The sequence below is a fragment of the Coccinella septempunctata genome, chromosome 6 (genome assembly GCF_907165205.1).
Source record: "Coccinella septempunctata chromosome 6, icCocSept1.1, whole genome shotgun sequence".
Taxonomy (NCBI): Eukaryota; Metazoa; Arthropoda; class Insecta; order Coleoptera; family Coccinellidae; genus Coccinella; species Coccinella septempunctata.
This window is the reverse complement of record NC_058194.1, coordinates 34,385,637-34,413,175: the sequence shown is the minus strand read 5'-3', so window position 1 is coordinate 34,413,175 and position 27,539 is coordinate 34,385,637. Positions and strand designations below refer to the sequence as shown.

At 37.9% G+C, this 27,539-nt stretch overlaps 3 protein-coding genes across 5 annotated transcripts in view; 2 read left to right on the top strand and 1 right to left on the bottom strand.

Moving 5' to 3' along the window:
• Positions 1-12,091, bottom strand: part of LOC123315410 — a 41,437-nt gene extending 29,346 nt beyond the window's left edge. The window contains exons 1-2 of one of the 2 annotated variants that reach the window (XM_044901095.1): positions 11,992-12,091; positions 11,816-11,884 (exon numbers count right to left, since the gene is read on the bottom strand). The gene's annotated coding sequence lies outside the window, so the exon portion shown is untranslated. Of the gene's footprint in view, positions 1-11,205; positions 11,422-11,815; positions 11,885-11,991 lie in introns of those variants that run through there. The other variant, XM_044901093.1, reaches the window with a different exon arrangement.
• LOC123315396 overlaps positions 1-27,539 on the top strand; it is a 43,216-nt gene that overhangs the window by 13,962 nt on the left and 1,715 nt on the right. Inside the window, exons 1-8 of one of the 2 annotated variants that reach the window (XM_044901066.1) lie at positions 7,475-7,707; positions 24,689-24,749; positions 24,894-25,285; positions 25,901-26,045; positions 26,169-26,507; positions 26,613-26,747; positions 26,984-27,159; positions 27,383-27,516. In XM_044901066.1, coding sequence (XP_044757001.1) covers positions 24,689-24,749; positions 24,894-25,285; positions 25,901-26,045; positions 26,169-26,507; positions 26,613-26,747; positions 26,984-27,159; positions 27,383-27,516 — 1,382 coding nt within the window. In that variant the 5' untranslated portion in view covers positions 7,475-7,707. Of the gene's footprint in view, positions 1-7,474; positions 7,708-24,688; positions 24,750-24,893; positions 25,286-25,900; positions 26,046-26,168; positions 26,508-26,612; positions 26,748-26,983; positions 27,160-27,382; positions 27,517-27,539 lie in introns of those variants that run through there. The other variant, XM_044901067.1, reaches the window with a different exon arrangement.
• LOC123315390 lies at positions 4-3,461 on the top strand. The gene is made up of 7 exons (XM_044901060.1): positions 4-764; positions 927-2,052; positions 2,110-2,330; positions 2,394-2,588; positions 2,639-2,878; positions 3,001-3,158; positions 3,236-3,461. Exons 1-7 carry the CDS (start codon positions 160-162, stop codon positions 3,370-3,372), a joined length of 2,682 nt encoding a protein of 893 aa, XP_044756995.1. The 5' UTR covers positions 4-159; the 3' UTR covers positions 3,373-3,461.

The following is a 27,539-nucleotide window of genomic DNA, read 5'->3' as shown; positions in this document are numbered from 1 at the left end:
GTGTCCAACCTGGAACTCAACAGTATATTGGACACGAAAGATGCGCAAAACAATTCCAAATCGTACGAAGAATCCTGGCAAGACGTCACTTGGCCGAACACTCTTGAAGAGAGGGGTAATATTCCCCTATACTTCTTCATAGATTCCCTCGAGGCCAAAATGATATTGGTGAACATGTCCCAAACCGGAGATCAAGAACGTCTGATACCCCTGGAAGACGAACTCAGCGAGCACAATTTCTTTGTGGAGTACGAGAGACTCTTTGGCGAAAGGTCAAAAAATCAGGAGGATGCAACAGTCCCTCCGAAAAGGCTCAAGTTGAATCGTGCTAGAATTCACGCTGATCTCAAGCGATCCAACCTGATCTTCGAAAAGTACAGATGGGACACGGCGAAAACAGGAAAAGTCCATTTCTTTTTAAATACCTATGGTAGCTCCTCCTCCATGATGGAGCTCAAGCCTGGCAGACACATCTTCAGGGTATGGTTGAAGAGCGAATTTTCTTTCTGTCTCACTATTTTAGCGGATACCCGCTTCTCGGTAGGCTGTTTGGAACAGATATTAGAAGATATGGCCGATGAACCTATGCGGACGACTCAGTTTACCCTGAATATTTCCGATTGCTTCGGTCGTCTGATTATGGGTTTCGGAACGTCAGAATTTGGAGCTTGTCTGCATGATTTCTATCGGAGCTATCTACCTGTGAACGCCAACAGAAGTTTGACCAAGTCACAAAGAGCAGTCGTACACGAAGTATTTCAAAGGTATTCAATCCATTAGTTAGCTATGTAAACCCAATCACCAATTAATTAATGGATACAGCCAATGCCGAGTGGAAAAATTGTCGAAAAATCGATTTATAAATTTGTATTGGGTTGCCATAACTGTTGCTCTTGTAAGTACAAGTATGAGACTTTCCTTTACAGATCGCTCCTGCAGCACCTACAGTACACACAGGATATTTTCTCCTTACAGAAGATGATAGAAGCCTTGCGAACATTATTCCTCGACAAAAACATCCGGATCCAAAAACAAGCCCGCCCGATAAATCAGGAGCAATTTCAGTTCCAATCATTACAAGAGAAGATCATCTGCGAAAGGGCGGCCACCAAGCTGCAATCCTTCTTCAAATGGGTGCAGATGGGAAAACTACGGTCTAGACATCGAACGGAAAACGAGTATTTCTTAGAAATACACGAAACATTGCAACAAATCTACAAGGAAAATTTCTCACTAGAAAAAAGAGACGAATGTCTTGGAAGCATAATAAGGAATTTTTTCAAAAACGAGAAATTGTCCGATTTCCTGGTCCTCTACGATATCTCCAGAGATTTCAAATGGGATCTTACGATTCAGACGTTTAATGGAAGTTCCGAATTAATCAGGGATTACGTGATCTTAAACAGATACCTCCTGAAGTGCCACACGGAAGTGGTGCTGTCCATACACCTATTCTGCAATTTGAGCAACTTTGCCTTGAGGATAATCGATAACGATACCGGATGCGAGATCTACCGTTTCACCAACCATGTCTTCCCTGGGATCTATAAGCCCAACACTTTCGGGTACACCGTGATCGGTTTCGCTTGGCACCACGACGTCAAGCTCATCAACTGGAAACTAGCGGTAATCTCTTCCAGGACCTCGAAGGCGGTCTTCGAGATGGAGGAGATCAAGACGGTCACGACCACTGCCTTCGATCACTACGTGCCAATCTGCAAGAACCTCATTGGTAAACATTCGATCTTCGTGAGGGAGAACGTGATCTTCACGTTCAGGTTCTCATGCTCTTACAAGGACGTCAAGTTCAACATCAAGCTGTACGATCCGTGCAAAAATCTCATTTTTGACGTGGCAGGAAGGGAGAAAATCGTCCTTCCCTCCATCCTCCTCCGGTACGCCCCGTCCGTGGATACGTCATTTCTGATGCAGAAACAGAGGAGCAGTAGATCTTTACTGGCGCCTAGGTCTTCGGGGAGGAACACAAAGACCGAGAACAGAAAAAGCGTCGAGAGACCGGCCAGCAAGAAGGAATCGATATCAGTTCGTAAGGTAAAACCTGCACATCCATAATTCCTTCATTCTATCCAACGTATTTTCTATATTAAGGCTAAAGATATAAACTTGGAAATAGCGTCGGTGTCGGAGTACGAGCATCAAGTGTACAGCCTAGAGTTCTACGTTGTGGATAACTCGTGGCCGTTGACGAAGAACGAATGGGAGGTGGTGAGGAGACTCAGGGAGGACACGTATTTCGTCAACACATACGCCAATAAGGACGCAGATCTGTTCATAAAGGAGTCTGCTTCGAAAAGTATATTGAAAGCCTCGTGAGTGCCACCTTAACATAGTTAATTCAATAATTGTTATTACACCGGCTATATTTGATATAGGAAAGATACTAGAAAGAGTATGCTAAAGAAGGTGCAGTCTATTGAGAAACCTTGGTATCTGCTGCAATACTCGTTCAGAGCGAACGCGCAGGCGGCACTCGTAAAGGATAAGACGGAAGAGGACAAAGTGTTGAACCTGAAGAAATCCTGGTATCAGACGGACTCTGACAGATACTCCAGGTCCCTGGATTTAAGGTGATGACAACCTACAGCCTTGAAACATCCATGAATTGGCCGATTTTCAGACAGAATTATCTGAAGAAGTACACCGATCCTGGTTGCGAGTGTCCCGAAGAGTACACCAACAACACCCCGGCAGAATCGCTGAGCAAGATGACGGAGATGTCGGTAGAGACCAACGAGGAAGAAGATAGCGCTGAAAGGACGACGAAATGTCCAAGGTGGACAGAAGCAAATGTCCCGCCCTTTGATCTGAGCCCGTACTACAGACCACAGTGTCCTTGTCCGATTGAATTTAGAAGGAAGTGAGTAAGAAATTTCCGCCTATATATTGTTGAAAAATAAACGACGAAATTGTATCTCTTCGATCTTTTTTTTACTGTCGATGGCTATGTGAAAACGATAAGATTACTTTTATTCTTATTAGAACCGTGAAAACGCAGGAAGATCACATTAGAGACCAGGAAGAAAGGCAACAAATGATAGAAGAGTACAACGCTTCTCTAGCGAAGAAGAAGCATGATATGGAACTGTGGATTAACGAGAGTAATGAAAGAAGGACTTTGGTATTTTTGTGGTATGCCGGTAAGTTTGTTACACATATCAGATGAATAGAAAATAGATATTATGATTTTCAGTTTCAATACATGATAAATTTTCAGATTGTCGAAGAGCTTCTGAAAGGGTTTTTCAAGAAAATTACTCGATGCGGCAGAATTTCTTCGACAAATGGACCGCTGAAATGGCACCACCAAAAAAGCAGGAAAAGAAAGGCTCTGAGAAAACGTCGAAAAAATGAGTCGTAGAAAAAAATTATAAGGTTTCATATTCCATATTAGATTTGTTTACTGTTATACTTGGATCAATTAAAAGAAGTTTCTTTTGGTTCGTTTTGTTTCCAACACTTATGAGTTGTCACTTCCTTATCAGTCTTATCACAATTCAATTCAAATCCGGGTTGATCGTTCAAGTGAAATTCTGAACCGCGCTAAAACGAGCTGATAAAGTGCCTTTTTGGGCATGTAATGTTCGAATTAGTTTTTTCGATGAATCATTATTTTTTCAATTACGTTCTCCTATTACTTTTTCGGCGTGGCATACGTGCTTCATGCTTATTTAATATCCTGCTTAATGGGGCCGTCAATATTCCGCTCGAAATGGGCTAGGATAGATTAAATTTTATTATAACATAAATGAGAGTTCGTTCGCTTTTAGGCTAAGATTTTTTTCATATTTCATCCACATTCCTTATGAGTAGAATGAATTTGTAGAATGTTCGCACGCATGCTAAGAATTAACGTATCAATTTGATACAAATTAGCAAACAGTACTCGTCTTGGGGGATATATGAAAATAATAAACCAATGTGTGAAAATTACAGCGTGTTTTGTTTGGTGCATCCGTTATTTTATCTTTTCCTGTTTTCCCGTCAGTTATATTCATCCTCGCATTAACTCTCGCAGGCACGTAGCAAATTAGCTTTGCTCTTCCTTATCTGTTTATACACTCCTGATGATGGCTACTCGACCTTTGATGATAAGAGAACAACAGCACTCCTGTTATCGGTCACGGCCACTTCTGCTCCTGGACCCGTTCACTTATGCAGATTTCCAAGTTCAAGGAAGTAAGTTAAATGCGGTCATTGACTAAACGACCTTGCGAACAAGACGTGCATTCTTTCCGAAGATATCAACTGTGCCGACTACGTTTAGGAGTGAGCAATGCATAACGGAATAAGGTATCACTTGAAATCTAATTTTGCCACACCCTAGTATGCCATAAAAAAATAAGAATAGTTTGGAATTTGGGAAAGTCAATATTGAAGTGGAAGACAAAAAAGGTCTTTTACGAAAGCTCATCTATTTTTTCTTATTGGTGACTCATAAATTACTGGACATTGAATAAAAAAGATTTATATCATTGAGGGTACTCAATAGGATAAAATGCCTTCGAATTAGTCACATAAAAAATAAAATATTGAGAGAAACTTGGCATAATTTCCATTGAACCAATAGGTATCGAGTCTGCAGTTAGTTCCTTGGGAATTATTTCATATCAGTGGGCAATAAATTTCAAAAATATTGACCCAGAATTTCTCCAGATACATAATAGCTGAAGGCATAGGAATTAGTAGGCCATAGAAACATACTCATATCTGAAGAATAGCTCAAGTTCTTTGAATTGCTTCATAACATAAAAATTCAGCAAGAATCTTTAAATGCTTTTCCGAAACTAATGTCATCCATATCTATCGTCACCATTATCAACCTTCATACATAAAAACCATTGCCTTTGAAACATTTTGTCTTTCCCCTAGACAGTGTTCGTAAACTCAGCAACAACCGCTTGGCATTTCATTAGAGAGAATAAAAATTATTGATGCGAGTAGAAACGCAATGACGGTCGTGCAATTTTTGATTATGTCCTTTCTATTGCTAATCTACTTCAATCTGAAAATTAATTTACCTACTCTAATGCATCATTGAAACTAATTGAAGCACTTCCGTTATTTCACAAATGTGTAATACATACTTAATTCAAAATATGAGTACATATTAGTTGAGGATCGTCAAAATTTAAGATTCAATAGCACGGATAATAGTGCACTGCGACCTTATTGTGTCATGCATCTTCTGATGAATCTCAGCAACTGAGATGGCTTCAATGAGGCTATTCCTCTATATTTTATTTTCATTGCTTTACTTGCTCAACAACTATTTCATTTTAGGTCACAACACTTTATTTATTAATTGTGGAACCCTTTGATTGTATTTTCCTTGGAAGCTCCATTGATAGATTATGTTTCCCATGCATCTTCCTCAACACTGCACAGTTAGTTTCCTCTCCAAACTCAACCGTTTTTCATAATCTCTTTAATAGATGGGTTAACAGTAATGAAGTCAGATATTACGAAGCCATCGATTATTCGAATTTTTTAAATGCCTCTAAGATTCTATTATAGAAGGGTATAAATATTGAAAGATTTTTTATCTACTTTCACTCAATCTTTTATAAAGACAAAATGATTGTCTCATTTTTACTGTTGTTCCTTCGATGTTTTTCGTAGTGGTCATGAATGGCTTTTCATCTATACATGCTCTCGTCAATCCTGAAGTAACGACGAACGTTTGGAAAGCACGCCGAGGTCGTAAAAACATAATTGATTTCGATTACAAAATACGGTCTGTGATTGTTTAGCAGCCCGAAAAGCAATCCAACATCTCCATTCATTGTTCGTAATTTCGACAATACAATCCGTGCGTTATTCGAAAGGCATTCAAGATACCGTTGTAGACCGTTTTTTTTTTAGTTGAAGATAAACGTGCATTGAACCTTATGAAATATCAAAAAGAAAACGATGCCTAGACATGTTTCTGACAATAATTATAAGTCTTAAAAAAAGCTAAAATATTATCATGTTGAAGGAGCACGGGACGATCCTTATTTCGCCAAAATATACGATTCTCTCACACTAATCCTGCATGTTATACAGGTCTGCGACTTGAGACGAAAAAAGAAGAGTACTTAAACAAATAAGAGCACTGAGCAAGATACAGATACATGAATTGAAAAAAATTGAGTTAATAGCGAGGAAGAAATAGTTAAGGATCGATTGAAAGGAGTAGGTATGACAGAACTTCCTAAGTTCCGCTATTCGCTCTTCGTGAAACGAATTATTATCTGGGTCAGAATCATTCGTCACCGTCCCAAATCCCAAGTCGAATACTCAATCGAGTTTACCAACAGGTTGTCTCGCCTAGGAACTTTAAATAACGACCTTTCAATCAAGATGATTCACCAATTCAAGCATCTTGAGACGCCCACAAGTTGACATAATCTATCACTTTGTAGTAACTTCCCATTTCCATAATCGAATCCAGTCGCCTTTTATTTATAGTCGCTGAATATTCGCGGCAAGACGTTAACTCCTCGCCATTATGTTGCTAATGGCTGACCGATCAGCCGAATTGTTGGCATAATTGCATGCTGGTACCATTCGGTTATGCTTTAATAATATATGTCGGGCTTTTTTGCGGATTGTCGAATTAGAGATTTGAGACCGCACTTCATAATGGTCGGCTTGTACAATCTTAGTAATTTTAACCATATTTTCAGGCAATTTTAGTGTATTTTCATTTTTCCATTTCAATACTTTTCTTTGTGTCATTTGAACCATAAATTAACCAAATTCACAATAGGAAGGTATATTTTCACCACTATTCATAACGAGGTAGTTTTGATGTTTCTTGACCTTGTATCCTCAAAAAACAGTACAGTCCTATTCAGAAAACAAAGCAATTGGTAAAACTGGTGCCACCTTAGTGCATATTTTGAACTCGCTTTAATCTTTCCACCATTATTGTTGGAACATCTATTACAACACTATATGTTGTTTTACCAATGGAACTTGGTAATAGTTATGACCATTTTATGGAGTACCTACTACTGAATAGTTAGCCTTTTTGTGGGAAAAATCTTTCAGAATAGTTTAGTTTTATCCCGTGGGTGTAATAGTTTATTTAGCCAGACATCGGAATAGCGAATAATTTTTTCCATCCTTCGAATTGATCGGGAAATCAAGTTCCAGTAGGTAGGTACCTCCAACTTTCAGAAAAATCAGCAAATGGAACGTGACATGGAAATGTCTTATCGAAACTGAATCTTGGTACACTAGTTGAAATAACCGCATTTCTCCAAGGTTGATTGGCCTAACAGTGAATAATTCGCGAGGTTCTCGTCTCTTCTTCACGTACCAAGACCTGGGTACTTGCACCTCTGGTACCAGCCAATAGGAACCGGGGAATCCTGATGGCGTCCAATGGGCATCTCAGAACGGTCGCTATAAGACAAGACACCTGTCTTCTTGTGTGCTCATTTCGGTCGAAGTTGTGCAAGAAACGCGGAAAGACACGCCGAGAGGCCATTCTAGGACAGTGATTCCTCTCGACCGTCAACTTCAACTTGAACTCTGTTTCGCTGCTTAAGTTGGTTGTTGACTCTTACTCGCTCGCAGTTACGAAACGTTGTGACTCTAGTTGGTGCTGTGTGAGTGCACTTCTTCTCCGATAGCCCCTTCGTTGCATGCCGCATTTTTTTTTTACGATCAAGGACGTTTATGTGGAACTGATTGAAGGTAAGTGGATTCTTCAATTCCTTGGGAGTTAACACCAGTCTGGTTATGAATTAGAATAGTGATTTAGCCGAATGAAAGAATTCGTAATTTGCTTTCTAATTGTTCAGTCAAAATTTTAAATAGTTAAGAAAAATGGACCCGATTCAGTAGATACTAAAGCAGCAATTAATCATCTCTCTGCACCTTGACAAAATTAGAAAATTGAAATGTAATATACTAATACCGACAGCCAAACTTAGAGTTATAAATGAAATCCAATACTACGAATATTTCGAGAGGAATATCATCCTACGTAAAACAATAATAATTTGATTCCATATTGTAATGACTTATCTATGTGGTATTGCTTAAAGAAGTGGGTAAATTTTTCAGAAGAATATCTTCGAATGCCTTGTTGTTGTTTGGACATTCAACTGATTTCTGAAAGAATTAGCATTTACCAAAAAAAGATACACAGTAGGACCTTCTGTAATAAGAAGAGACATTCGTTAATTAATAATTTTTCCATCACGAAATCATTACTAGTTACTAGTCGGTCGAAGGTTCCTCGGTTACTCATAAAATGGTCGACACTATACGTGAGCGAATTACCCATAAAGTCTGGGAGAATTGCTCGACGCCGACTGTGTCATTAAACCTAGATGTAGTATTGGTTAGATACCGATTTAAGAGGCGCCAAATCACCATGAAATCATTTTTTTTTTGTCGCGTCGATAAAATGCTATACCTAATGAGAAGCTTCGGATATTGATGACGAAAGATTCCTTCCTCTGTACATCTAATTTGTTGGAATCAACCAGTAAATTGAATTTTTGATCCGGGATTATCTCAGACTTAAACGGAACATGTATTTCACGAGGACATTGATTAATTTCATTTGATCGACCGTATGTCCTACTGGTTTTTTATGTGAATATGCAGTTAGAAATTTTGAATATTATCTTTAAAAAACTATAGGTACATTTTTTTTCGAGCATACTACAATCCCTTTTTCTCCGTTCATTGGTAGTAATGATTCTTGCTTTCCATTCCGTGCATACATTACATAAGTTTATGTTTCGACGTGTGGAAGTAATTTTTTCAGATGCATTATCACAATTAAATACTCTTTCCCCCCCTCTCTCTCTGGGTTTGGAGTCTCAAGATTTAACTGAAGAAAAATTGGAAATTTTTTACTACATCCACGTAATCTGCAAGATTGATTGAATACGTAATTCTCGAAAGCGGGTCTGGAGGTGTTGTTAGTCTTGAAGGTGCTCCAAAGAAAAGGATTTTCCGCTTTCGTTGCTCAATTCGAATAGATTTCTGGGAAGACGATCGTTAACTTGAGTCATATTTTCGATAGTTCTTACGGGATATTTATTCAACGGGTCGGTGATCTCTCGATATTTAAAAAAATCCATAAATTACCTCAGAGGAATGTTAGGTACCTACTTCCAACGAATTTCGTAACCGACCTTGTTCCGCCTCAGTTCAGGCTGTTTGGAACCGCTAGAATCCATGTATTTTTCATGAATCGCTGATTTTTACACGGTACGTTAAGATCTGAAGGCGTTGAACCCGCGGCTTCCCATCGAATTTCTTGCGGTTCCCTCGGTAGTGCAGTTAATTGAATTCACATAGAACAGAGCGAATAACATAACCGGAACTACTGTTTGATTCCGGGCCGAATCATCCATGATGACGATAATAAAGTCGGGGAAATGTGCTATCTCAAACCGTGGGATACTCTTTGAATTATTCTCGCTGATCGAGTACCAAAAAATCCCCATGCGACGGAATATCCGCAGTAAAAAACGAAAAACCTCCCGTTTACCGATTCATTACGTAGGTACGTCGAAAGAAGTTTTCTATTAATAGGCACCTTCTCCTATCGTATCGTATCGGCCTTGGGAGTTCACCGTAGGTCAGTAACTCTGAGAGGGATCTCAGCCTTTCTTTTTTCCTGTTCCTCTCTTCCTCGCTGCCATCTTTGCTCATTTAGAAATATTCAAATGGAACGAATTCGCGCCTGCCACTCCGATCAGGCTTCGAATCTTCCGGTTTCGTTTACGATCGGTATCTTATAAAACATTTATGTACGGAAAAAAGTTCATCTTCGAGATAGACTTATTCTGCAGGGTTGTAAAACATTCTCCAGGAGCCCGCCCGTTAGAGCATCCATTTTACGAGTCTTCATGTAGGTACATTGGAAATGGAAATGGGGTCAACATCGAAGGAAAAATTTAATGACCACCCTTGAATTTTTACCAGTTTTCGTTTCGAAACATACAGATTTGAAAAAAATATGTAGGTATCTGTCCACTGCGTGCCGTCTAGGTTTTTTATTGGGAACTACTGGAGATTAGACTTCGAATAAAAATACAGATAAACGGTTGAGAATTCCTCTTTGTTAGACAAGATTAGAGATTAATTGATTAACCACCTTTTCGCCCTGTCGGAATCCAAGACTGCTAAATTATACCGTCCTATATGCCCTCGTGAGCGACTTATAATCCTTCTTGGACTCGAAATCAGACGTTCTAAAGTATAACGAATTTCATATAATGAGCTTAGCCTTCCTTATGATGAATAGTCGGAAACGAGGAGAATGTATCCAGAATGCCACACAAAGAGATTCTGGTCGGTATGCTTGATTAGCTTATTCTCCCATCGCATTAATCAATTACGCTTTCGCGGCTTTAGATGTAGCTTTAATCCCACATCTTCAATCCCAGGAAAATGTTCGCTTGGATTTACCTTATCTTTTAGGGGGAGGCATGAGCGTTCCGATCAAGTGAAGATTCTTCCCTTGGAATGAAAAGAATCAAAAGACCATTCACTGAAACGGGATATCTTCACAGAAGTTAAAAATAGAATATAGAATAACCACGATTTGAAAGGGTTGAATTCATTTCATGTAATATTGACGTTTTTTTTTGTCTTATGGAATTTTGAAGGAATGCATTTCGAATCTCTAATTGAACACACAGATGGGGAACGTAACTTATTTTAAAGGCACTCTTCCTCTACAACTCTACTGAATTTCTGAACTGGTGTTATTTCCATTCTCTCAATGTAGGTCGCCAGAGCACAATAGTCATCGAATTACAGTAATCTAATCTTTCTCTTTGCCATCGACAACCCATCTGAGACATGTCTTCACTAACTTGGAATAGTTGGGCTAACTGTCCGTTTTGATCGTAATTGAGAACCGTTATCACTGCCTCAGGCAGCAGGCGCCAGAATACCCTGATTACTGTTATTTAATCTGGTTGAAAATCTTGGAATCCTCCTTCGTATAATTTACGAGATGTAATCATATCGAGCGCAATGTGTGGATAAATGCCTGCCATTCTTTTACCTCGAACGTTTCTTTATAAATGTATTGAACAACGGTAACTGCGGAATGTGAATGTGTTCATACTTACTACATACATATTAGAATTTTGAGGTCTCGGAAAAAATTTTATATAGAAACTTTTGATGATATTCATTCTTGCATTTTTAAAAACTCACCTCTTTCATAGAATCTGACTGGGATGATTAAATGAAAATCTTCTAATATTCATATATTCTTATGGTAACTGCGTGACTATCTATCCTATTGATTCGATCGATCAAGTATCATCAATACCGCGGTTGATCCGAATGGAAAATTGCCCATCTATACCGATAAATAGGTATGAGAATTCCAGATATTTTCCGAGTCATCCATTCCATTAATTCGAGACAAATGCTCCAAATCATCGATTCGACTGGAAAAGAAAAAAATTAACTGCAGGCTGATGTTTCCAGTTGTGCTATCCTACGGTAAGAAAGGATCTTATTCGTTAGGACACGCTCAAACGAACACGATGATTGCGGGTTCAGTGTCGCTTCACTAATGCAATCTATGGACATGCGGTCTTCATACTGCCACGAAAAAATAAAGTAGGTACGTCTAGCGTATCGATTCTTCTTCTTCCTCTTTTGTTTCATACACGATCAGTTTTGTCCATTGGTTTATTATTTTATATGATAGAAAACCTTCGGAATTGAAAACGAAATAGAAATATCTTTTTCAATTAACTGCCTCGAAATTAATGCAATTAAATTTTATTACACAACAAAATTAGGAGATACATACTTATTTTTGACCTTTGCCAAGAAGACATTGGAGTCCTGAAAAACGTGTCCATCGCCAGAATAGGTAGCACTATGAAATTTCGAATATAATAAAACTCCCTGTACACCAAACAGTTTCTGTGAGATTGAACACACTCTGAAGAGCGAAAACTACGTAATGTGAAATATATTTAATACCATCTTGTGAATTTCTCGAGAGTGAAATAATCACTTCCTGTTATGTCACAGTTATTCCACCATAAAAATTGCCGGGAGCCTACGTTCGAATGAAGCTGTTTCGTGACCCAGATAACCTGCTGACACCTATCCAGGTGATAAAAACGAAATGATGACCCAGAAACCCGCATACTGACGCCTACACCGCACAGTTATTCGATTTGTCATAATAAAGAGGTTGAATTATTGCGACTTGAACTTCACAAAGGTCTCTTCTATGAAGATGCATTTACATATAGTATAAGATGAAAAAAATCTCTTGAACGAATTATTCATCTAGTGCTCATATTAAAGTTCTATCTGGTTTGAAAAACGATCTCTGAACCAGACAGAAAGATAAGTGTATTCCAACCGTTACCTCGAGCGAATTGTTAACGAAGCAAATCGAAGAATCGCCATAACTCATGTCTAGTTGTTTTCGCGAATTCAATATTTTTCTTCGAACTGGCTTAAATATGACGACGACTTAACGAACGCCTCAAGGTACAAAAAGTTAAGTGAGTTTCCTTTCTTTCCAACTGACAGTCAACGACTTGTAGGAATGGTAAACGACTTTTTGTTCGTTGGCCATTCCACGCTTCGAACTGATTCAAATTGTTCCTAATATCGGGTTTAGAAAAGGTATAAAATTAAATTCTAATGCTTCGGCTAAGAAGATGAGGAGGTTCAGACCCATAATCCCAATACGGCCATGTTTTACTTGAAATCATAATTGAGGAAATAATTATTTCATCCTGCGTATTACTCGGTAAATGGATCATTTAATGGCGAGCACTTATGGAGCTCTTCCCTGTGGAACAGACTATCAACACTCTCTCATTACTGACCCTGCGGATTAGGAAAACACTTAACTCGTTTAAATTATTTTCAACAACTTTTCAATATGTCCATTCTTAGAAATTGTTGCTTAACTCACAACATATCTCTTTCATCGAACTTGGTGCGTGAATGTAAAGAATGAGATTCATCAAGGTGCATTCAAACACCTCCCCGTTGTTCGTCTCCCCTTAAGAAGTGAACCTTCAAGAAGATTCACTTGAGTTACTACCACATAACCGAAAAAGTCGATATCATAATAACTAATAATTTTATGGTGTTGAACCATAAGAGAAATAAATACCAACATCCCCCGAAATTCACCCTATGAAACAAACACGCGTAGGTACCACATACATTCGGCGCGTACACGAAGTTACAATTAATCAAGTCTGGATCGACGGGAAATATGTTCATTAGCCGGCTCGGCGTAGCAACATTCTGCCATTATCATTACTTCGCAGCAGGAGATATGGAGTGGTGTTTCGAAAGGTGATCGATGGTTTGCGCTACGCAGAATACTTGCACTGTTTCCCATAAACGTAGCTCACTGATGGAACCTCAGTAAATGGACTCGATTTTGATTAATTCGAAGATATCGTTCATTCTGGCGAAAAATGAGAATTTTTTGTTGGTGGTCATTTGTGATCGAATATTTGAGATCGAGCTCCTCCTAAAATCTGAACTGAATTATGGAGGACATAATTCCATTTAGGTACAAGAACAGGGGAAATATGTAAAAACCTGAGAAAATGCCATCTAACTCATATCTTTCAAGGAAGTTCCAGAACTGATTTCTGTTAGTCTCTTAGTGACTATGACCTCACATTCAAATATATGTACATACTTCAAAGGGCAGATGATGCTATCTCAAATAAACACCTCCAATCTGGTGAATTTTATAATGCATCTTAGCGAAAATCCTCATCGTCGATGCTCCATAATACATAGGTTAGATAACAAAAGGAAAAACCTTGGTATCTACTGATTATGCCTTCGAAGAATATGAGAAGTAATGAGTAGGTATACGATGATTTCAATCAAGTAAAAATTTCATTGACCGATGCCCAACATCCATCAAAAAGTAAAGTCGAATCCCGATCTACCAATTCCAGTTATTAAAAACCTCACTTACTGCATAGTCCAGTCTACCGACAAACAAAAAGTTTTCCAATTTCCACGTCAAACATTTAAGAGCAGTGCTTTTACGACGTCAATAGCACAAAGACGGATCCAACTCTCCGGAGAATTCCTAATTACTTCTAATGACCGGGAGTAAAAGGCCATAATTCTCTTTCTTATCCAGCGCAGACATACACGCGTTCATTTAGATTCATACACGGCCAACTTTGCAGTCGCATTTTCATATACACCGAGTTATTCTATGGACCGTGGGTCGAGAGCACAGAGATAAGCGATTCGCCACGTAATGAAGGTAGACACGCGAGGTAATTTTTTTAAGGCAGAATGGCAGTAGCTAGTGAGCGTAGGCTGTTGGATTTGCGCTGTTCGAGAGTTATGTGATGCTGCGGAGATAGCGGAGGAATTCTTATTGCGTTACGAACATCTAGAGCTGTCTTACACTAAAGCCATAGAGACGTAATGTGCCAAGATCACGTTCCGGATAAAAAAATACAAGAATTTTGTAAGATAGCGAGGAACTTGTAGCAAGTTGAATACATAGATATAGGTCCAATAGAAATATGCACCAGACAGCGAGTCATTTTCTGGTCTCGATAATTGATCTTCAGGATAAACATAACTATCACCGGATTGATGAGATGCCTCCATTTCTTAAAATCTAGCTGCTTCGATAATGATAAAATTCCTATTTAGTTTTTAATAGTAAATACAGATTTCGGATTGAAGACAAAGATTAAACATGAATTCAGCTCGTTAGCCAAGATAAAACTAAGTTCGTCTTACTCCGGTGTATTGGAGAAACATAATATAACCCGTACATGGAACAATAGCTCGGGAGGTAATTGAACGCGACTATAAATTTATAAGCCAATTCTGCCGGTATAATGTAGACTATATATTGTCTTTATGATTGCCCTTATATAGGTATAGGCAGATTCAAAAACCATCTCTATTAAAGAGGCCAACGATGTTGATAAGACTCTTGAAGCGCACTTGCTACAGTTTTTGCTATACTTTTAATGAAGCAAAAAACTAGCATTATGTTGTGCTCTGGAATGAATAGATTGGCAAGAGTTCGTGATTTATGTAGCAATGAGGTCGATAGGTCTAAACGAAGTCCGTTTACATCAAACATGACCAGTTACAACAGAACGTAATCTGTTTATGCCAAAAAAAAATTGAATCAACCGTTCTACTGAAAAATTTTACTTCAATGAACACCAAGAGAAAAAAGAAAAACACTCAAAAGATGGCTCATTCGAAGAAGAAAGGCTATATCAGAAGATAGAAGAAGGGCTGAAGCTTGAGAACCCGAAATCGTAGGATGCTATGAACCAGGATATTTGCATGAAAGCAATGATGCTGGAAAATCATCTTACAATAATAATTTCAAGAGACTATAACTGATATCGAATTGAAAGCTATTTGAATCTTTGAGAAAGTTGTCTTATGGGTATGAAAATTCTCCCCGAATTACTTTTAGATTTTTCTCGACATGTCGTTCTCTGGTCTAATCTGATGTTTCTTAAAGAGGCAAAGATAATGATGAACTGATTCAGTAAATGATGGCTCTTTGAAACGCGAGATTCCGTAAGTAGGTAACAACAAACAATGAAAGAAGTAACTGTTCTAGGAATAACGCGAAAATGCATCCCAACTACCTTCGCAGAAAGTCATTGCTTCTTGTAATTCCGACCAACACAGACCTTGAGACAATTATTATAACATAACGAATGTTTCACGTTCCGCTATTCGGTGAGAAATATCAAATTGCCATTCAGTGTTTTATTATTTACCTCGAGCAAGAATGGAAAATTTATTTTATCAGTTCAATAAAAACTATCGAATATTTTCTTTTCAGAGGAAAATTTAAAAAATACAATAGCAGAACAAACAACCCCGGTCTGTCGAAATATAACTCTTTACCCTCGTGAAAAACATCTCGATTGAATTAACACATGGAAAAGATCCATCATTTTAGGTTGTCTGGACCATTCACGATATACAAATATGGAGTTCAAAATTTAGCGTTTGAAATAATAATTCTCATCCATATGTTTTTTCATTTCTCATCAGACGTTATAATCAAGGTTATCTAATCATTTATTCTGGAGTATCAGAAAGCTTGTTAAAACATTTTCCCGTTGACTTAACTTCGTGTTCCAGCTTTCAAGCTTGAATACGACGTATGCAGTAGGAATGTTTCCAGAGATATATTTATTTTTTGTAGTATATTTCGCGAACGTAGGTATATGGAGCGCGGCTTAATCATCGTTTCACATGGAAGGATGTGATTTCTAGCACAGCATACTTGCTGTTCGTTGGCTCTCGATTAAAATTCTGAAACGTTCTTGGTTCAAGCAAGAAACGTCGCTGCTTCCAGACAGATAGGACGTAAATGGACTAAATGCCGCGCAAAAACAACCAGGAAGAGACGCTACAACATGCAAATTTCATTATACTTACTTATCCCAAGATAATTCGACGTTGAAAATGGATATTAACGAAATAATGCTCTTTATTATTATGCTTGTTAGAAAAACGATACCGTCAGGAAGTACTGCAATCTATACGGTACTGAAGGATATTATTCCCATAGATTATGCATATTTTCACTGAAGACAACGTAGAACGAGGATTTTTCTCAATGTGATTGAACTTGAGAAATTATTCCCTTTGCTGACTAACTTTCTATGCGTTATTTAACGTAAAAACGGTAAATTTTACTTCTGTTATATACTATTGAATGGTTGCAGTAATCGTATCAGACTGGATTATTTCGAGATGTTGATCATGCAGCGAAACCAACTCACGTTCTTGCATTTGGCACCTCTAGCTTGACCACATAATCCCGGCTTCGTGATATTTTCAATGTAGTAGCATCCAGATCTAGCATACCACTCGACGGTCTCATTTCTATTGTGTCAGTATTTTCATGTGCAAACGGGCATAAATAAGAAAACCTTAGTACCTAATGGCCTCTGTTTTATTTTCAACACGAGATTTTGTTCGTGATTCTCCAGACAATGGAGTCTGGGATTTAGCATATCTCTGTTTTTCAAGCATGCAAACGGAATTGAAAAATTTCCGATATAACCGAGTTGCTTCTTCAAGGTATCTGAGAACTCGAAAAAAACCGATTTCATTTCAATTTATTGCAGAGTTTTTCAATAAAATGATAATACGAATATTGGGATTTATAAAATTGTTCTACAATCAAATAAACTTGTCTGAGCAATTTCACTTGTTTTTTCACCAAGAGATAATTCTGTAGACTATTCGACCACGCCGATACACGGAAACCCAAACCGCAAATATCAAATTCAGAAGTGAGCATGCCACAGCGTTTTCAATAACAAACAACCAAATAGATATTCAGATCGAATTAGATCTATGTTCTTGGAGCCAAATCAATCTCTATCTGATTATCATTTTTTCGTTATAAGAAGCTCGAATTAGAGAGGCAAAAATCGATGGTCGAATACGTGCCTAAATTCAAATGGGTTTTTCGATAGGACTCACATCTATGTTTCATCAATTCCTTTTTTTTTCAAGGCTCAACTTAATCACTGGTCGTGTTGAAATTAGAAGCAGAAGTAGTAGTTTTTCACAAAAATTTCAATGAATCCTCATGATAAAAAGTATGTTGGTCAGGACATGTATTTCAGTGTGGTAGATATGCTGTGGATATGAAGATAGATATTAATGTAGGAAAATTCTTCCAACGATTTTCAGTCAAGACATGTCACGCTGTTTTATTCTCCATATCTAGCCGCAAAGTTACATCCAGCATCTTTTTTCGATAAGAAACGTTAACAATGCATCCAATCTGAATTCTACAACGAATAAGATTAAGATATTCAGAGTCGAGTACGGCTAATACAATAATTCGTATAAATCTCGCATCACGAAACGACCGAGAACTGTTTTTAAACGTAACTAGACGTGATTACGTAGATCGTAAATAACTGTTTGTAGCAGTTATCTGAAAATAATACAGAGCTGGTTCTCATCTCGTTACATTTATTCACCCGGGTCACACGACCCTCCATTATGAATCCTCGGGCATTATCGACGAGGATCTCGGCCATGAGAAGATTTATGATAAATTTAATGTATTGTGGTTGTGCACTATGGAAATTCTAGAATCGTGAATGTTGAGGACTTTTTTTTTCAGAAATTGCACTTCTTCGATAAATACTACTTGAGTGTTTCTAAGCTTGACAAATTCATCGAACAATAAAATGATTATTTCAAATGAAACTCGAAATTTGACCGAAGACGGGGCAGCTGTTGTTTCGAGACTTCAATATGAAAATATGTTCTAAGATTCTCGAAAGAATGAACCTTCGAAGCAGCTTCGCTGTAAGTCTATCCGAACTATTGGAACTGCGTCTTATATACTTAATCGTTATTTTTTTACTCCTTAGCCGAATTTGTCCATTTTCAGGGCATCTTCCACGTCGTTCGGATAGAATTACCTGAGGCTGAAAACCGATTAATCAATCAACTTGACAAATTTCTAAGGGAAAGGAAGTCCTCTATAAGAGAAAAAGTTCAGATTACTTCAGCGAGGCGGTTGGGAGATAAATGAGAAACTACTGAATCGTCAACCTGACTTAGAAGATTGTTGCCACGACTATCTTCCTTATTTCATCCTCAATTGGATCCTAGCCAAATTGTCCTGATTATTTACTAAGAATTCTTGGCTGAAATGTCTATATTTTTTCATTCATTCCTTACTTCCAATGTACTCAGAATACTGTTTTTTTATTAACAATAAGGTGTATATTTTCATCGGCTACCTAACTATTTAATATTTTCTCAATTTCATAGTTTTTCATGGTAAATTTCTATACCTGTTAAAATACGTGAAAGACTACTCGAGACCAACGCGACGGTTGAACGAAAAGCGTTTTCCTTGATACATTCGATGTGGGTCACTTCTGCGGGATGTTTGTAGGCGTAGGTCGTTAATTACTCCACGAAAGGATTCGGGCTGCCGTTCTGTTCAGAGATAACGGTGCGGCATACATTCCGTTTCATTTTTAAACCGAACACACTCACGGTGAACGCAATCAATGATCAAAGAGTTGCGGACCGAAAGAATTTGAAGCCTTTTTATTCATATATGCATTATCCAATTGAAATGAGGCATATCCATATAACACAACGATTTTCTTATAAGTAGGTAGATGTAGCAGATATTTGAAACCCGTGAAAAATGCACATTTTATGCGACTAGATATTTTTCATTTTGGCACTGAATTGGCTGTAAAAATTAAATCGTTGAATGATTTTATACATATTTATTATGCGAACCAGACATGAATCTCGTAAACAACGGTATTTTTCTTAATAACTGACATTTATCTTGACAAGAGCCAGCCGTTTGTTCAAATAACGCATAATAGATATGAAATAATTGCCAATCATACGAAATTGCAAGCAATTGCGGTCTCCTTCAACAAAGACGAGGGACCACTTCGCGTAGAGCGTTATAAATCTACCATTCAAGTGGGTTCTCCACGCTGCACGTTGGAATTTCGAATGCACATGGGAACTCTACTCGGAAAAATAATGAACAAATACCATTGTCAATTGTAATCGTCATAATTCACCATTATTCGTTATTCGTATCCCATACAGCGCGATGCGACCGATGAAATACTACACGGACTTTTCGTCATGCATGAAAGGTTACTACTCGTACTTGACATTGACTTAACGATCTTCTATGAGAACTCTTACTTCCAAATGAATGGCATTTTGACGAATACAAAGACATGTTTAGTTGTTTTAACAACGCCTTAATGTCAATCACTCATCACAGCATTTAGAAACCGATTCATATCCCCGTACGGATGAGGTTTGATGAATAACACCGCAATTGCTATTCAATTTATGCATGATCGATATAGAAAGATCAGCCTGATCGTGATTTGTGAATCTTCAAACTGTTCATGATCTCGTTAGAAGGATAATTATTATGATACACTAAAAACAGCAAGTCTGTAGCAATCAGGCGATCGAATTTCAAGATTCCCAGCAGCCCGGAGCTATCTCTCAACTCATAATTATTTTCCAGTTTCTTCAGCATTCCGCGAAGGAGCATGATCGCGTTTTTATCCTAGAAAGTCAATTCGCTATCGAGATACGACTCAATTCAGCTACAGAGCCTCGATTTTCCGCTCCTACAAAAAGGGCGTATCGGTGTCTCCATCGGATTCCTCCGTGATTAGAGGCAATTTGTGAGTGAGATCGTGCGATTTGCATCTCTCAGCTCTCTGGACGCGATTTTGTGGTAGCTTCTTGTCAAAAACAGAAAATTTTTTATCCTGGATATTTTCAGTGACGTACCTATCTATCAAATTATATCTTCATCTTCAACGACAAGCACTAACTGATAATGTCATAAACAAGTATCAAATAATCAGGTAGGTATTTCGAAAATGAGCCACTCGATCTCATTAAAAACACCGAATTTCTTTACGATGAGATTATCTCGTATATCTATGTTCTATGTATGGGATCCAATGAAATCATACCCCACGAAGACGGAGTAGGCGAGTTCGTCAGGATGTTCGCCTCGTCATTTTTTAATATTCGTAATTTATGACCGACAAGTGCGAAATCCCATACCTTGGCAACTTGGCGTTTCCTTCAATTTCCTCCTCCGTAGTTAGAGGGTCGTAGGTCAAATTGGGCCGAGCCAGAAGGTTGGCTATTGCACTTGAGTTGGCCGACGCATACTCTGCATGCCTAATAGGAAATTTGCCGTTTTGAAAAGGCGGCAGCATAATTTGTTTCTCAGTTCTATGGTAGTGGAGAATGTTACCTTTCAAGAGGAGGATTATTATGCAATTTTCGGTTCGATCGACGTTCGTTTCTCTCACTCAGGACCGACAAACTATGCATCTATCTTCAAATCGTGATAGTCGAATGAAGCCACAAGTAGTATAGAATCTGCTCGTGAAAGAAATTTTCAAGTCAGAAGAATATTTCAAGCCTACAAACATAGGAGCACAATAGGTCAGTCACAACAAGCAATTTGTATCTCTTTATCAGCATTATGCATGACCCATTATGCCATTTTCATGGAAAAAATTCCGAAAGCTATATTTATATCTACGGACAACTATTTCGGATATCATCGAAGTGTAACATCTACACAAACCATGTTCCTTTTAAATACCTAACTCAGTTATATTGAATGGAATCACGTTGTCTATGCGAGTAAAATCCAAGAGACGGAAATTCTAAAAACGAGAAATGTAGGAATTCATACGGTCCGGCAAAGAATCCGTTAAGTGCACAACCTCGATTCTTGTATTCTTACAAGATAGACCGGCGACAGGTTGTCAACTCTACCTACATACGTAACACGCAGACTACGTCTTGTGTGTTCCACTGACTTCACAAGCGGCCTGTCTGCATGCAGTTGCGGGTACCGAAAGGTCAATAATTTACTACTTGAAATGAGTACCGCCAATAGAGAAACATGCGCGTTTTGAATAAAATATACGCTTTCGATACGATAATGTGATATGTATGTATGAACTACTTATTAAGAAATAGGTAACTGAATACCAAAATTTGACGGTGCGTTTTCTTCTCTATAATGAAACTCAAGAGTGGATCTCGATAAGGCTCAGTGAGTTTCTTGAAAGAAACAGAGCCTACGCCTATATAGTATACCTATACAATATTTTAGGAATATTTGAAATCTACCAGTCAAAAAGTGATTGATAATAAGAATTGGGTCCCTGTATTTTGGAGAGCATTTTTTTAAGGACGTTCATTATGAACTGGAAATCGAATCCGAAAGAAGAAAAGTTAACAAATATAATATAGCATTATTGAACCCGCCGAAGAATCTCTCGATCTGCATACCAGCCAATGGTTAAGTTAATTTCCAGTTCCAATGATAAATTCCACGGACGAGGTGACAAACAGCGTCTCCTATAACCATCACTTTTGCCGATTCTCATTCAGAGGCACCTACAAACGCACAATTACGGCCTATAAATTCCCGACCTCTGCCATTATGTCCCTACTGACGGCATTTATATCCAGTTATCGCAAGATGAAATTATCAATAACTAGCCGTAATTCCACAATGATATTGCTGCGAGTTGCCTTTTATGAAAACGAATTATCGTTCTCGCTGAAGATGAATTCACTTGATAAGGAATTTTGATGGATTATGCGCGTCCAGCTCGAATGCCAATAAACGCAACCTCCGCCGAATGTGCCGATTAGCGAATTCAAAAAGATTTGAAGCCATTTACACCTACTCAAAAATTCAATTCCCTCGTTCTCATATAATTTCAATTGAGCATATTATGAAGAATCGCTTCATTTCAGTTCGCCCAAATTAGGTTATAATAATGGAAAAGGCCTAGGGACAGAAGCAGAATTCACATATAATATTAATACATTTCTCCAAGCTCATGTTTAATGCATTCTGCAGATGGATTCAACAGACTGCTTCACGATATACCACCGCAGATAGTTGATGACGCGACAGCTGTCTAACTGTGGTTACATGTGACGCCTCCTGATGAGTTTATACTCGATCTAATATGTACTTTATACAAAAGTTATTAACAAATCATTCAAATGAAAATTCATAGGATTTGAAGTTGACCCAGAGGAAATTTGCTGGAGATACAGGTACCTAATTTTCACATTGATGAAATTCTTCTCAATATTACGCGAACAATCATATAGTTCCTTCAATAAGCACCACGACAACCAGGTATATGCATCGTTATATCAGGGGTAGATGCAATAAACTGATGTTACCAAGTGCAAAGACAAAGAGTTTCTATTTGTTACCATGAACTCTGAAATATACCTCGAATTTGCGAAATATTTTTCAATATGTAATTCTTGAGATTCGTTGGTAATAACTCCATCCAAAACTCATCTAATTCAGTTTCTTTAGTTCAATTATCTATAGATCGTCAATTCAATAATTACAACCTCTCCAAATCGGTTTTGTTCAAACATCGGTAAAAATGATCGCCATTCAGAAGGCATAATCGAATATTATTGCGTCGCGTCGATCGATATTGAAATTCCTGGAATTGGCTACGAATTCCTACGGATACGATCGGAGAAGTTAAATCAACGTCGATGGGACTAATTGGAGTTTCTAGCAGGGTCCATGTGAAGTAGATACTACAATGACATTCTAGGGAATATTACTAGCCAATTAACTTCGCGTTTCCTGATTTCCTTTCTCTGTCCCCATGTCAGAAGAATCGTTAAAGAGGGTGCGGAGGAGAAACCGATGGAATGAATTAAATTTATCACTTGCACCAAGATCATTTGAGATTTTGTAACAAAATGTGTTATTTTATGTTCGAAACCGTGATGACCGAATATTATCGAATGACAGTTTGCGAAAGAATCTATGCATATCCCCGAGCGATGTTTCTTACATCAGATAAGTATGTATAATACGGAAAATTATCGATTCTCTAATACGATGCTGAACGGAGTCTGGTGCACAGATTTTGAATACCCGTCCTTCAAATTGAATATTTAATGCTCTATATGTAGGCACATTCCGGGCATCAATATTTTACAACTGCCGTATACCGTACCTACTAAAGATCAATATGGTTCATTTTGGTTTTCGCCGAATTGAGCCTGAATGAGTGATGGACAATTTCTCGAAAATTCGAAATAATAAATCAGAATTGAATGCCCAGAAAAATATACCAAAATGTGCTTTATCTACCAGTGGATGTTAATAAAGCTTTTCAAGATGCAGCTTGGTAACAGACTAAATGAAGAAGGATATCCAGACATTGAAAACGATCGTGAAAAAGGAGCAATATAAATTCTGAATTGTCTGCTCAACATGTTTTCTCAATAGTTTAAAGATTAACGGCCGGTTTCATAATCAAACCTAAAGTTCCTTTAATTTTAAAGCTTCCTTTAACCCTACTAAAAATGACACTAAAGGAAGATTTAAGCTTAACGTGACTTTAAATTTGATTATGAAACTGGGCGTTATAGACGTTTTTCCATAGAGTCGAGTCGGTAAAAATTATAAAAAGTAAATAGAATGGGTAATGAAAGATGATCATCAGGAGCGTTTTCTGTTGTATCATCATCTCATGGCGATTGAAGGTGCAAAGTCATTTTCTCTGTTCGAATGAACACTTCATGAAGATATCTACGAGGGACAGTAACGGCTCAAGTCCTTTTGCATTGTGAAACTAAAATCATATCTCGTCTGGAGGAAAGTTCATAACCACTGGTGGAAGTACCAACCTCATGCAAATATATAATGTGCCGAGTCCGGGACTGTAAGGCATAAGAAAGATAGAAGAACGCTATAGTTAATTAACGGTTTCACGTACCAACCCACCTTCTAATTAGCGGAAGAAATGCTGCACTTTGATCGAACGTTACCTATTAATAATCATCTTCTATCAGTTACATACAAGACAGGCAGCAGCAAACGAATGAAAAGTCATCATTCGAAAATATATTTATTCGATTCAAATTATCTTAAATTATCATGATTATGCATGATACTGTGTAAAACGCGAAATTAATTGGAAATTTTTAGTTGCCTGCACAAACTTGAAACAATTGAAGAAAAACACGAAAATTGAAAATATAATAATTGAAATAATCATAAGAATACTTCATAATTAAATTAATTTTTTTCTTGCAGATGAAATACTCATGGGCCATATGTGCAATTCTAGTCATAGCAAATATCCACATCGCTCTAGGTAAGTAAACCAAAAAAAAGAATATTTAATATTTTGTGACTATCATCCAACTCAAGGAGAAAATGAATGAAAAATTTGTAAATGCTTTTCTATAATAAAAATTCGGACTCAAGAATTAACGAATCTTTCTCTCTCTTCATGCAGGAAGAATAGCGTTTGAAAAATTAACGGAGTACGACTATCGGGGGACGACATATTACACGGTGAAGAACTTGAGTTTGTACGAATGTCAGGGATGGTGTAGGGAAGAACCAGATTGCCAGGCGGCGGCCTTCAGCTTCGTCCTCAACCCTTTAATCCCCGTTCAGGAGACCTTGTGTCAGCTCCAGAACGAGACACAGGCCAACAATCCCACTGCCACGCCTCAGAGAGCCATCAATATGTATTACATGACGAAACTGCAGCTTAGAAGTGAGAACGTGTGCCTCAGACCGTGGGCTTTCGAAAGAGTGCCCAACAAGATGATCAGAGGCTTGGACAACGCACTCATCTACACTTCTAGCAAGGAGACCTGCCTGGCTGCTTGCCTGAATGAGGTTTGTACCAACGCCAAAATTCATTTTAGCGACACTACGAGTTTTGTTATGGACTTCAAATTAATCAAATGGACATAGAAGAAAATTAAACCAATTTCAACCCAATACTTTGACATACGATAAGTTCTACGTTGTTTTCGCAAAAAATCACCACATCAATCTCATCATCAAAAATTCACAATATTAGAATTGAAATCTGACTTTGTATTGTTCCACAAATATTTCAAAGAAGCCAAGAACTCGATATTGGTCGTTTACTGTACAAAGTGGAGAAAAATCTAGATATAATTGAGAAAACCATTCTTTCCGAGAATAATGGCAATTCAGCCTGCTGTCGGTGACGTAAATGCGAATTTGAATGGCCCAGAAGTGGGTCCGCGGGATAATTTACGATAAGTTCATAAGAAATAAATAAATAACTGCCGCCGTCTTTCGTGCAAGGCTCTTCGATAAACTATTAGACAAATTTTATACAAAAAACTTCTTATAGCCTTACTTCCATAATGGGAAGTTAAGGAAAAAACCTTCTGACAAAAATTTTCGTTCAAGTTTTTAACAATATGTAAATGCTCAATAACTGATATTTAAATGGATATTTTTGTTTCTATATGGCAGCATCGTTTCACGTGCAGATCAGTGGAATACAACTACGTCACCCTGCAGTGCCAGTTGAGCGATTCAGACAGAAGAACGACAGGTCAATTCGTTCAATTCGTAGATGCCCAAGGAGTAGATTATTTCGAAAATCTTTGCCTGAAAGGTAATTTCCCCACGCATTAAATAGGGATTATGAAATTTTTTTTGAATTATTCGTCGTAATTCAGCAACAGCACTTTAGATTTGAGGGAATAAGATATAAAATTGAAAATATCGTGATTTTCAGCAAATCAGGGATGTAAGAGCAACCGAGTATTCCAGACACCTCGATTCGGAGTGGCAGACGACAAAGTGGCTCAATATGCATCTCTTCATTACTATACCGACAAAGAACTTCAAGTGACGAGCGAGGCAGCTTGTCGCTTGGCTTGTGAAATTGAAAACGAGTTCCTCTGCAGGTCTTTCCTATACAAGGGACCTCCACAAGGTACTCAGTACAACTGTCAACTGTTCCATTTGGACCACAAGACCTTGCCGGACGGACCCAGCACCTACCTGAACGCTGAAAGGCCACTAATCGACAACGGGCAGAGGATTGGAGAGTACTTTGAGAATGTTTGCGAGAGTAAGTAATTATCAATATCAACTTGTCCAACATTCATAACTGAGATTAAGGATTTGAACCTTTTAAAAAAGTAAAAACAAGCAATTAGATGAAGATTTTTTCCAGAGGGTGCCGCTGGACAATCAGGAGCTCCATCAGACAACACATTACCAGTCGTATTCGATGCCACAGAAGATCCAAATCTGAACAATCTGACGAAAAGTGATGTCAACTGTGATAAAACAGGAACATGCTACGACGGTGAGTCTCGAAAATATAAAAAGTGATTTTTTATCCAAACAACAAACCCTACCATCATTCTATATAGGTACCCATCTATTGAAATTTCAAGCAGAAAATAGTTAGAAATCTACCTAATCGTTACGAATGTGGAAATCAAAAATCATACCTCCACCTAAGTATATTGAAAAAATGCCATTTGTTCAAATATAAGTATAGTAGACAAGTTCGAATTTTCATAATATCATTATTTCCAGTATCCGTAAACTGCAAAGATACAAAAATCGCTGTTCAGGTGAGGACCAACAAGCCCTTCAACGGAAGAATCTATGCTTTAGGTCGATCAGAAACATGCAACGTGGACGTCATAAACAGCGATCTCTTCAGATTGGACTTGACTATGGGCGGGCAAGACTGCAACACTCAGTCAGTTGTAAGTAAGAGTGAAAATCTGTAGGGGGAAATACAAATAGACCAATTGATAAAAAAAAATATTTTTTTCATATCATACGCTCTTTTTATTCCTAACAACTCTTAGATAGAACTTAGTTGAAATATAGTGGAACATGCCCAAAAATGTAGGAACAATTGAGATGATATCGATAAAAAAAAAGCCCCTGCTATTGCAAACAAAATAAAATATTGAATTATCGCAGGTCGGCGTATACAGCAACACAGTTGTCCTGCAACACCACAGCGTAGTAATGACCAAGGCTGATAAAATCTATAAGGTGAAATGCACCTACGACATGTCTTCGAAGAACATCACCTTCGGAATGATGCCAATTAGGTACGTTTAAACACTGCCCAGTT

Excerpts from the sequence above, each read along its gene's own strand:
- LOC123315390 (XM_044901060.1), top strand. The coding sequence starts at position 160 with ATGATATTGGTGAACATGTCCCAAACCGGAGATCAAGAACGTCTGATA. Across the intron at positions 765-926 it reads GTACACGAAGTATTTCAAAG|ATCGCTCCTGCAGCACCTAC; the intron begins GTATTCAATCCA and ends TTTCCTTTACAG. Across the intron at positions 2,331-2,393 it reads AAAAGTATATTGAAAGCCTC|GAAAGATACTAGAAAGAGTA; the intron begins GTGAGTGCCACC and ends TATTTGATATAG.